The following is a 12,958-nucleotide window of genomic DNA, read 5'->3' on the forward strand; positions in this document are numbered from 1 at the left end:
CCCATTGGTGAGGAATGTCAGAAGGTGCTTCCTTCAAGTCACTACATAGATGCAGGCACTGCGCACTCTAAGTACATGATGTCCACGGCATCACTCACTACACTGACAAGACAGTGCTGGGCATCCATCCCAGTTCTGGGTGCTCTCATCTGAGTCCATCAGCAGGCTCACCCAATGGTGCAGATGCACCAACTGAAGGAAGACTTTTGTCTCCTTGCTCTACAACTTGGGAGCCCTTCTAACTTCAGCCTTTCTAGAAGCTATAGCCATTTACCAGGTTGACACCAAGTGGAAAATTTCAACTGAGGATGCTGATGCATGGTATAACTAAAATTTCTTTCTTTCTTTCGGCTTTTCCCTGTTAGGGGTCGCCACAGCGGAACTCCGGTCCACTAATGATTGGCAGTAGATTTTTACGTGCTGGCTTGCAGGGCCTAATGCACAACCTTCAACAAAGGAACACCCATTCACACATGTCGACACACAGAAGACGCTCTAACTGAGAATCGAACGTGCAATGTCTAACTGTGAGGCGACAACGCTACCGCAGCACCACCACCGCAGTTTGTGGTAAAATACAGCACAGAATTCATTGTACTTAGCAGTCACATTCATGTAGTAAATGTATATGAAATTATCTCTGTCTTTCATTACTGCATCCCTTCAGTCATGCTTTGAAATTAATTAGTGTGCCTGAATGCATCTTTTGTTCAACTACAAAAAGACCCATTTTCAAGTGAATTATTATTCACCAGCTAAATACTCTACAAAGAAGGCAAGAAAAAGGAACCGATGTAAACTTGGAGAGGTCTACATTCATTAAGCACTGTACTTTTCTCCACACTTTACAAAATGATCTCATGACATACAGTATCATAAAACCCATGTACAAATACTACAACACTACATTCAAAAGGTGAAACAAAATTCATTCCTAACTCCATCCAACTTGCATACATTTCACTTCTAAATTCTGATAGTTTTCAGAAATTTACCAACTTGGTCCTTGTCAGAGGCTTAAAACAATAAAAAGTACAAATGCTTCTGTTCCATTTCTTCTGTAGAAAACTGTGAAAAACATACACAAGCCTGCACAAATTTGCCAAATGCTGAAATGAAATACTACATTTCACAGAAGCACATCAAGTAGATCAAACACTTTCTTAAGTGCTGATACTGCAAAGTCAATCCTGCTGAGACAACTTATAGCAAAAATGGAGCTTTCTCTTTTCTCCATTGTTGTGATGCCGAGGAGTAGGCATACCTCTCAACCTGCAGACAATAAAAACAGACACTGAAAACAGGAACCAAGACCTGTGAAAAGTAGAAATATTCAGCTAAAGAGGGCCTTGGAGAATAACTTAGTCAGGCTCCTCTGGAAATGAGTCACATGCGTTAAGTAGTTCAGCACACGAATAACAAATATCACTGAAGATCAAGTCCATTTCCCAAATTTGTCCAAAACCCTGAACTCCCTGTTGGGGGGGGGGGGTGGACAGAGGTGCTCACCTTGAAAACCTCCTTTTTAATCGCTGCTGCAACTATCATGGCATCAAGAGGGGAGCACTTGCTCCCATGGACCTGTTCCTGGGAGCTATAAGAATTTAGTCAGGTATTACTTGAGAATCTGCTCTACCATACTGGGTATCTTCCAAGCCCACAGCGAGACCAAGTCAATGAGCTTGTCAGGAGGAATCACCCCAGAGGTAGATCAGCCAGCCTTGAGCAATACAGACTCCTACAGGGGAAATGGGCTTCAGTGTACCAACCCCCCACCCCTTTGCTTCATTAATTCAAGAATGTCTACAAGAGAAATATCTACCAAAGGGCACCTTTGGGACCCTTCCCCTTCCTCATAGTTGATAACCACAAAGTATGACTCCTGGGAGGAGTCAGGATGCCTCTTCTTCCAAGTCAATTTCCTGTGGCATTCTCAGGTAGGTGGCTCTGGAAAAGCTTCAGAACCAGAGGGAACTGAGAAGTGAAAGCCCTCAAGGCTTAATGAGGCTGGCTGTCCCCATTTGATATGATGAGCGGAAGGAACAACAACAGAATCTGAGGGAGGTTGGAAAGGCTGCAAATTGGGAGTGATCAGTGATATCTCTAGTGATGGCAACATCCTGCAAGAAGGTCTTACACAGACTAATGACTGGTGCCAAATTCATGGTCTTAGACTTAATGCAAAAAAAAAAATGCATCATCATCCCCTTTGGCAAGCGTGATGTTCCTACAAATTACATCAACAGCAATACCTTAAGCACAGTCAGTGGTGAGAAATCTGGGAATACAGAGCAACAGCAACCTTAACTTCGATCACCATGTCTCCACAGTGGTAAGAACGGCATTTTATATTGCTTATCTCATAAGTAAGGGCATTGCCACAAAAAAAAAAAAAAAACCCTGTACTCTTCCCTCACCAGGACAATAATAGAGTACAATGTTCTTTTTTAGCATGTTCATTTCCAAACACCTGCAGCAATTGGAGAGACCACAAAGGTTCCTTACAAAGAAAATTCAGGGTCTTCAAGATCTGTTTTATGCGGGCAGACTGAAATCATTGTCAATTTACTGTCATACAGACTGCTCAGAGAAGACCTGTGCCTTGCAATTAGAGCAATCTCTGACCCAGCTTTAATGGAAATGATGCACATTCACAAGTCAAATGCCACACGGGTCACTTGCTCAAAGAACCTTAACCTGGCATGTGACATTAACAGAACTTGTTGGAGAGAGAGAGAGATTTGTCTCACCTTTGGAACAAGCTTCCTATTCATGTTAAACAAAGCCCCTCACTGACCCTATTTAAATGCAACTTGGACGGCTGGATGGGTAACTGGAAATTCACCCTGGGGGTTCCACCTGTTTCCATCTTGGACAGGATATGTACTGATTTCAGTGTATAATTGAACCAGACACCCTTGGGAACATGGGTTGAACATGGGTTGAACTTGGCTAGGCTTGTAAGGGCCCTGGGGCCATTAGCCTAGTAACCTTCTATGATCCTGGTGTGCTGAGTGGGTACAAGGAACCTCCTCTCTTGACTTAGAGAGAATCCTCAAAAATGTTTTGAAGGCTAAATCTGAGAAAGGTGCCAAAGAACACCCCTTTAGACACAAGGTGGCCAAAGAAGGAATGTCCTGGGCTGAGATCTGGCTTGGCTCTGAAGCAGACATGGGAAACAAGCTGTCCAAGGCTGAAGCAACTAATGGTAGAGCCCCAAAAGCTTCAGTCTCTCTTTTACAACTCCCATACCTTAGCCCTGACTTTATGGATCCCAGACTCTTCTCAAGCCCATGGAGTCGGAGTCAAAAGGGAGAGGAACACTGTCAGAGTCAAAGCTGACCAGAATCTCTGCTCCTAGAAGGGTCTCTCATGAGCATCGCTTAGAACTGTGTGCACTGGATCCAATGGCCAATCCGGAGAAGGAGAGATCAAAAAAGGAACTGTTGGGACCTGACCTGGAGACCACATGGGGCAAGAGGACACCCATCTCAATCTGTGTCCTGAGAAATTTCCACATAGTCCTATTAACAACAGCTTCTGACAGGCTCCATGACAATCGAAAGGACCTCAACGAAAATGCCACCAAAGGTAGTCTGAAGGATTGGTGGGTTGGTCTGTCTTGCAGTATCAGGTATTTGAGCAGAGGACTGGCAATTTCTGGGGAGAAACAGCAAGGTGGAAATGGAGAGCAGACCCTGGATTGCTTCTGTCCTGGGCTGGATCTTTGTGCATCAGAGTGTTAGGGACCAAGCCAGAATCCCAGACAGATCTGGTGATCTCTACTGAGATTTCTCCTTCTGCTTTTCTCTTTATTTTTCTTTGCTTCTCTCTCTCTCTCTCTCTCTCTCTCGTTTCTTTAGAGGACTTGGACTTGTCTGCCATCTTTGCAGAAGCAGAAGTTCAAGAGGTCAAATCTCCTGCTTGGGCAGGAGGAATACCCTTATGGACTAAAGCAGGAGAAATACCCTCAGGGACTAATTTGTTCCTCCTGTCATTTAGAGCACCTCTTCCAAAGGAATCACAGGGCTTGCATTTACCATCTAAATGATCAACATCTAAAGCAGCAGGCACACAGGGTGTGCAGGTCCTTTGGGGGGATCATGTGCCTGCAGGCACTACACTTTTTAAAGGCAGAGACCTTGTCAGACATTACACTAAACACTTAAAAATCTAAACACAGACACAAAAATGTCAACAGTAATATTAAGTACTTCTAGCAACTCCTAAGAGTAGAATGACACGTATTAGGAAAATTATTTATTTATTTTTTTACTGAGTAGGAGAGGAAGGGTGTGAAGAAACTCCAAAAGCAAATTTAGTCGAAGAAGCAGCAATAACTCTAGAAAAGGTATAACAAGATATAAAACTCTAAAGATGGACTACAGATACACAAAAAAAAACACTTATCTCAGTGTTGAACACTAAGCCCTCAGAATAGTGTCTTGACTGAAATATGCAGGAAACCAGATCTGAGGTATTATAGGGACAAGACAGAATTATGGATAGGGGAGGTACCCGGGACCTGATAAAAATAACCTAAAAAATAAATAATAAAACGTACCCAAGGTCAGACCTAATTGGATCAGGTAACTCAGCTGTTGAGTCGAAGGAAAAGAATACTGGATCTCTTCCTTCTTCTAACAAGAATGTGGGACACCATTCAAACATATTTAAAACAGACAGTGACATAAATGATAGAAAACATAATCATATTATAATGAGAGTATAATATCATCTTTAAATTATTGCTACCACTAGTATCCTAGTCATATAGCATGGTTTTCTATATAACATACACCTTCAAAAATCAAATGTGATGAAAGGGATTCAGAACACTGTGCAAAGCGGTAAATTAAGTCTGAAAATAGGGACATTTTGTGTGTAGGTAGGGGTTAATCAAGAGAGTCTGCCCTTCTTAAAAAAAAAAAAAAAAAAAAAAAAAACGAAAGAAAAAAAAAAAAGAAAACTTACCCCAATGTCCACTTAAAGCCTTTTCAAGGGTTGATTTCATATGATTGGTACTTGCTGAATGTATTGTCTAGTGACAAATCCCATTTCATTATTCACTTGGATCTCAATATAAAGCCTCTTATAATTGAAAAGGTTTCATTTAACTAGTGCATGCTTGAATGTACCTTCCCAAAAATGTACCAGCAATATTGAGAAATCTTCCATAACTTATCTTTGCTGTCACTTTATTCAAATCCCTGTAATTATACCATTCTATGGAAACACTAACCCTCCAGTTACTGAAGCAATTTGCACTCAGGTCTGTATGCTCTTACTCCATGGTTGTGACTCAGTGCAGCATGAGTGCTAACTTCTGGAATGCACGAGGAAAGGTCACAAGTTTGAAGCAGCATAAACTAATGATCATTATAGATTTCTCTTGGAGTCTGGAATAATAATTAACAAAATGGTAATTCCTGACTGAAAAAGTATTTTACTCACAAATGAATGCTGTATCTCTAATTTCTTCATCTACTTGATATAAACTGGTCACAGTGAAAGCATTAACTTCATAAAATGTTCAAGCACATAGCCTTTAAAGAATAAAGCTAGCAAACATTAAAAAAATCTATAAATAATGCAGCTGGAAAATAACTAGTCCCAACAATTCTGTAAACCAATGATCCTAAAATGAAACTTAAAATACTCAGTTTGCTGGAATATAGACATCAAGATTGTAGCGTTTCTGACACCATTATTAAAAATGACTACTGTTCTTCTCTTTTCACCTAGCCTTCAATGAGTACATTCCAAGATTTGCCATCTTTATAGATGTCATCTGTCTGCACAAATTTCTCCAGCTTGGAATGTCTGCTTAAAACAAAGGACATTAGCTGAATGAAATTATCAAAGACATCTTCATTGTCAGTATCCACAAAACACAACAGTGTATGGTTAAAGATAGAAGAAAAAAAGTTACTTACAGGCTCTCTCTGCTCTTGCAAACTGACCTGCTACCAGCCAGGCTAGTAGGGTAATTGCAACCACACCTCCTACGTGCAAGAATGGTGCAGTGGCCTTAAAGAGAAAGACAGTGAAAACACTGTTTAAATTCTGGGCTATATAAATCACTTTTTGTCTTTTATGACCATGCCTCTAGTTTATGCCAAGGTTCATGTAAATAAGCTATATCCTCACCATTCTGAGTAGCGTGTACCATAAACAATCAAACTTTACTGAACTAGACCACACAGTACCTCACTAGCCCTCTTTAAGAGGAACCTGACAACTGCAACAGAAAATATACGCTTGGGATCCCAACTGTGTCCCTGCTGGACAGAGAAAACAGGTGTTGACTTTGTGGGAACATGGGAGAAATTCACCTAGTATCATCCTATGAACCTAAAAATAACATCAGTACTGTGAAGTTAAGTGATGTGAAACAATCACACTATGACAACAAGAGTGGAGGCTGCAGCCTATAATTTTAATGGTGAGACAGAACTCATATTTATCAGAATTCATACACTTTTTTTGTATGAGATATCTCCCCTCCTTCCTGTATATTGCAAAAAATAATCATAAAGTATATATAATACAGTCACCAAAACTGAAATAACATTGCATCTTGTAAGTTTTAACTGTGGCAGAACACTCAGGAAAGTATTACTATTGCCAAACTGCAACATTCTGTACCAGAAAACAATAAAACAATGAGGTGTGGAAACTGCCCGGGATCAGCTCTCTGCGATATGTTATCTTTCAAGTGTTGTAGGGTATATGAGAAATATGATGATTAAAAGGTTTACTGTGAGACTATGTAATGGAAGGTAAATATGCTATCTTGATTGGGAAGTGAAGACCAAGAGAGGTTGTGATAAAAGGGAGGTACTGTCAGCATAACTAGCCATAATGCTGTAAATAATTATACATCATTTGTTCATATCAAAATAATTTATACAAGATGTTGGTGTTACAACTGTATTAGAACTATATGCCATACAAGATACTTGCATTAAAGTATTAGAACTGTATGTCATGTGTATATCAAACTGCATTGTACAGATGTTTGTATTCAAAAGGTATTTGTACAGTGCTTGTGCTTAAAATGTATCCACAGTGTGCCCTACTGGAAGTGAACAGAAATGTACATGCACTATTGTAACTGTTTAAATGTATATAACAGAGGAAACCGAAGGGTTAACCTCAGTCTGGCAAATTTTAGAAAAATATTTGAAATTAAATTACTTTACAGGGTAGGCCATAAAGAGGCTATCTGACAGGTTTCAATGCAGCTAGAGAGAGAGTCTGTACTAGGAAGCTTCTGTATTGTCTTTGGAGTGAACTAATTGCTACTTTGGAAGCATGAAGGAATGCAATTGTTTTAGGACTTCCAGTACCTACCAAAGATATGAGCAAAAGCCCTTGCAGGAGTATTTTTACAGGTAGATGCTAAATGCTGCCAGCAATTGGGCATTTACATGAGAACTACAAGTCAGATGACCAGAAATTATGTCATTCTGCAAGCTATCCCAGCAGTAATATTTTAGATATTTTGAGAAGTCTCTTAGTGAGACAGGGCATTCTGTATTCTGTTTTGGCCTGACAACAAGAACCATTCACCACATCTGCCTTGCTCTAATAGTACATTACTAAGGAATAGTACAATTATCTTAGATACAGTCAAGAATATAGTGAAGCTTAGTTAAGATTTTGTTTTTTTTTTGTTTGAGTTTGTACTGCAATGTTATTTTAAATATTTCCTGTGGTTTTGAACTCTGATGTCACCGTGAATATATATTTACTACTGTCTTGTTGTTTTATTATTTATTAACTGTATTTAAACCTTTCATTGTGGCTGATCTGTGTAGAGATTAATTTTTTTGAGTGCACTTGCATATTTATTCGGTGACACTGTGTGGGCCACTCCTAACAGCCTTGCTCTTGATCAAACTACCATTTGTATCAGTATTAATATTACACAGTAAGTTTGGACACTCTCTGTTAAGGGCCCTAAAGTAGCTGATAAGGAGTGACTGGTGGCGGTGGGAAGTACCTTATAGTCTGGGCAGAAGGGGGCATAGCTAGTAAACCTGTGCCAGCCGTTCCCAGGCGTGTGTGTGTGTGTGTGTGTGTGTGTGTGTGTGTGTGTGTGTGTGTGTGTGTGTGTGTGTGTGCGCGCGTGCATGTCATTTACCTGGGCAGGGACACGAAGGACTGGTTGGACAGGGGGTGCTGGAGGTCTTGGCTTGGGCTGTGCCAGTGGGGAGTCTTATTGGGGATCTGGAGAAAGAGGGAGAAACCAGCCCTGGATTGACTGTGGTCTCTGTGTGCTCTTAAGGGAAAAGTAAAGTTGTGCACACTTGCCATAAACGTAGATGTTCGAGTGTATTCACTGTTGCAGTCATCACACTTGGGTTATCTGCCTGCAGGTAGCCCTCAGTCAGCCCGAATACCAGAGTCTTAGGATTTCTGTGTCGCATGCTGGCACCTCTTCCATGATGTCAGTTCGTCAGGGGTATAAAACAGGCAGCCAACGCCATTACATCAGTTTTTCTTGCCCCAAATCGCAGGAGCCCCCCAAATAGGAGGCTAGTATATGGTAGGGAACACCACCAGTAAAAAATAAATACCACTGCCATTAAAAATGGCTATAGAGAGGAGAGGTAGAAAAGATAGAGAAAAGTAGGGGGCTGGAGGGAGGGAAACCAGGACTGCAACAGTGAATACACTCAAACATCTACATTTATGCTAAGTGTACACAACTGTACTATGTTATTCATGTTTCACTGTTGCAGTCATCACACTTGGGTTGATTCCCAAAGCTGAGGAAGGGTGGAGGCAGTCAAGACATGTTAGGGCTGGCTAGCAGGCCTTGTAAGACTGCTGTAGCAAATCCAGCTCTGGAGTTAGAAAAAACAGGTAAGTGGTAATGCTTGGTGAAGGAGTACACAGAACTCCAGGTTGCAGCTTCCAGAATGTCCCTGGTAGGGACTTCCCCTAAGAAATGCTGTAGAGGTGGAAGTAGCCTTAGTGGAATGTGGTCTGATCCCCTGTGGGGTAGGTTTTCCATGGTGCTTGTAACTGAAATGGATGCAGTGTGATATCCATTTGGAAATGGTTTGCTTTGAAATGGCCTTGCCCTTTGACCCTGAAGCAAAGCTGACCAGCAGCTGGTCAGATTTTCTGAAAGGTTTAGTCCTGTCAAGGTAGAACCTGAACTGTCTGTGCATGCCCAAGGAGTGCAGGATCCTTTCCTCTTTATTCTGAGGATTAGGGAAGAAGGGTGGCAAATGGGTGGATTGGTTTAGAGCCACACTGGACACCACCTTAGGCATAAAGGACAGGTTAGTCCTGAGGGAAACCCTGTCAGCATGGAAAATAATGAAGGGTTCCACAGCTATTAGTGCCTGTAACAGACACTCTTCTTTCTGAAGTTATGGCTAAAAGCAAGGCCGTTTTCCAAGAGAGGAATTTTAACTCTGCTGAAGCAGCAGGTTCAAAAGGGGAAAGCATGAGCTTTTCCAGTACAAAGTTAAGGTCGCAGGCAGGGGTGGATGCTCTCCTAGGTGGCCTTAAGTTGTTAGCACCTCTCGGGAACTGTATGAACTCAGTATTACAATGAGCTGAGATGGCAGAGGCATGAATCTTAATGGAGGTGAAGGATAGGCCTCTGTGGAATAGCTCTGCTAGGTAATCCTGGATTTGAGGTAAGGTGGGCAGTGTGGTGTCCTTTCCTTGAGAGTGATTCCAAGAGCAATATCTTTTCCACTTTTCAGCATAGGATTTTCTATTACTAGGCCTTCTGGCTTCAAGAATAATGTCCAGCACCTGTTTGTTGAGGGTTGCTGGTGGTGTATTCAGGGGATAAGCCAGGCTTGCAAGGTTTAGGGTTTGTAACTGTGGATGACACTAGAGAAAAATGGGTCTATTTGACCAACTGTCCCTCCTGCTGAGACAGCAGGGTAGGGGTCTGATGAAGGTGCCAGGGTGGCACTTGTCAGACTGCGTAAGAGTGGGTACGAGTGCTGGCGTGGCCAGTCTGAGGCAATGAGAATTGCCCTTGGCCTGTCCTGTTTGATCTTGAGTTGTACTTTTGAGAGGAGGGGCAGAGTGGGAAAAGCATAAATTGAGAAGTTTGCCCATTGGAAGGACAGGACATCCACCTTCCAGGCCCTGCTGTGAGGGTTTCTGGTGCACAATTTGCTCAACTTGTGGTTTTTGGGGGAGGCAAAGAGGTCCACCTCTTGTGTCCCCCACCTCTGGATTAGAAGGTTGAAGGTGTTGTGCTCCAGTTTCCACTCGTGTGGGTCTAGGAGATTTCTGCTTAAGTCATCTGCCAGTGAATTTAGTTTGCCGGGCAGGAACTGAGCTTGTAGATACACTGGGTTGCTCAAGGCTGTGTTCCCCAGGGCCATGACTAACCTGCAGAGTGGGTAAGAATGGGTTCCCCCTGCTTGTTTATGTACCACATAACTGTGGTGTTGTCTGTTTTTATCAGCAGCTGTCCTGGAAGGATTAGGAATTTGAAGGCTGTCAGAGCATTCTGTACAGCTAGCACCTCTATTTGATTGATGTGCAAGAGAATTTGGCCTAGGCTCCACTTGCCCTGAATGCATTTGCCTGCCATGTGACCCCACCATGTATAGTCTGATGCATCTGTTGTCAGGGTTTGGGCAGCAAGGGGTTGAGTGAAAGGCAGTCCCTTGTTGTGGTTGCATGCCTCTGCCCACCAAAGGAACTCTGCCCTTAGACAAGGTACGATTGGAATGACTATTTCCAGGTCCTGAGAATGTCGGCACCAAAGAGTTTTTAAGTACCATTGAAGTTTCCTCATATGCAGTCTTGCATATGGAATTTGCAGAATATATTAGGCCATGATCCCTAGGGCTTGCAGTATTTTTCTTGCAGATAGCTGGGTTTTGGTGGCCATTTGTTTGAAGTAGTTGGTCAAATAGACCCGTTTTTCTGGAGTAAGAAATGCCATCTGGGAAGTTGTGTTCAAGCTTGCTCCCAGGAATACAATTTGTTGACTGGGCACCAGTTGTGATTTATTTTCGTTGATGGTGTATCCTAATGAAGTGAGGAGGCTTTTTACAAATGTCAGGTGCTGGAGTAGCAATTCCTGACTGTCCGCCTGAATCTGGCAATCATCCAAGTATAGGAAAATTTGGATATTTGTCTGCCTGCAGTATACAATGACCGGAGCCAGGCACTTTGTGAATACTCTGGGCGCAGTAGATAAGCCAAAGAAAAGTGCAGAGAACTGATAGAGCCTGTCCTGAAGCGTAGATATTTCCTGCAAGACTCCCTTATGGGGATGTGCAGATAAGCTTTTTATAAGTCTAGGGTGACTAACCAGGCATCCTTGGCTAGCATAGGGAGAAGCTGTTGCAGGGTAAGCATTTTGAATTTTGGGATCACCAGAAAGGTGTTGAAAATTGATAGGTCCAGGATTGGGCACCAAGAGCTCTCTTTTCTGGGCACCAGGAAAAGTCTAGAGTAGAAACCCTGCCCCCTTTGTTCAACTGAAACAGGCTGAATAGTTCTGACATTGAGCAGTGAAAGTACATGTTTTCAGCCTCTGCCCACTGGTTTGGAGGAAGGTCTGGAAACCTGCTTGGGGTTGGCAGTGAATGGAAGTAGAATCTGTACCCCTGGGATACAATGTTTAGGACCCATCGGTCCTGAGTAATGGACATCCAGTTTTTTGCATGAAGGTCAAGTTTTCCTCCACGGGCACAAGTAATTGGGCAGGGCTAGGTAGGATAATTGAAAAATCATTGTGAACTCTTTCCATGTTTAGGACCCATTGGTCCCGAGTAATGGACATCCAGTTTTTTGCATGAAGGTCAAGTTTTCCTCCTAGGGCACAAGTAATTGGGCAGGGCTAGGTAGGATAATTGAAAAATCATTGTGAACTCTTTCCATAAGGGGGCGGCTTACCACTCCCTGTTTTTGAGGTGGGAGCACTCCATTGTTTAGATCTCTGCATATCCTGAGACTGTAGTCTGGGTGGCCTGTGTACCCTGGGTTTGGAGTGAGAAGGCCTGGAAAGGACCAATTTTAAGAAGGACAATGTCTACTGAATCTAGGTGGCTGCACTTGTAAGAATTATTTTAACAGTTTGCATAGATTTAGCTTTTTCTTCCATCTTTTTAAGAACTTCTGCTTTGGTGCCAAACAAACAGTCCTTATTTAAAGGAGCATCTAGTAATTTTGATTTGACATGATCTGGCAATGTTTGTTCTTTCAGCCAAGCATGCCTTCTCAGTACAGACCCTGTGACTGCAGCCCTGCAAGATGCTTCTAGGGCATCAAAGCCACACTGCAAAGTATGCTTACTAACTTGGTTTGCAGAATGCATTAACTCTTGTAAATCTTTATTTTCTGCACAATCTGGGAGTAACACCATTTTTTGTTTAATTAGCTCCATAATATGTTGCTGGTACTTCAACATGTGAAGCTGGCAATTCAATGCCCTGATGGCAAGTGTTGCAGAGGTATATACCTTCTTACCCCATCTGTCTAAAAGCTCTGGAATCCCTGTCTGAAGGGGTAGGGTTTTTTGCTGTAATAGCCTTAATCCCTTTAGGTCTCTGGGAAATGGTCTCTGGATCCGCAGTAGGATTCTTAGAGAGAAATTTGTGAGAATCAGGTACTGTAGTACCCGTCAGGTTTTCTAGTGACCGGGGTAAAGTGGCTGGAGTAAGACTGGATTCCACGAAGACATCATCTACAACATCCAGGACAGGGGGTATAGCTAGAGGTCTATGCTGAGGCAACTCAAAATTCTTTGAGTCCATTTTTGGACTGATGGCAGTCCTGGAATTCCCAGCGGAAATGCTCTCTTAAAGTATGCAAGGTTTCACCAAAAGAAAATTCCTCTAGAGGGGAGGCAGAGGAAATGGATTCCTCTGCATTTGAATCCTCATGGGTTGATAAGTGCATGTCCTGATAATCAGAAGGGTCAGAGTCCTGGTCTGTAGAATCAGAATGAAACTCA

The 12,958-nt window shown here is 42.4% G+C and overlaps 1 protein-coding gene across 2 annotated transcripts in view; it reads right to left on the reverse strand.

The window, feature by feature from the left end:
* GDPD5 (glycerophosphodiester phosphodiesterase domain containing 5) overlaps positions 1–12,958 on the reverse strand; it is a 1,733,766-nt gene that overhangs the window by 433,076 nt on the left and 1,287,732 nt on the right. For both annotated transcript variants that reach the window (XM_044071140.1, XM_044071141.1), the window contains one exon: positions 5,937–6,030. In XM_044071140.1, the coding sequence (XP_043927075.1) occupies positions 5,937–6,030 (94 nt within the window). The remainder of the gene's footprint in view (positions 1–5,936; positions 6,031–12,958) is intronic.

Source organism: Protopterus annectens, chromosome 5.part0 (genome assembly GCF_019279795.1).
Source record: "Protopterus annectens isolate FY-2018-M chromosome 5.part0, PAN1.0, whole genome shotgun sequence".
In the NCBI taxonomy this organism is placed as follows: domain Eukaryota; kingdom Metazoa; phylum Chordata; order Ceratodontiformes; family Protopteridae; genus Protopterus; species Protopterus annectens.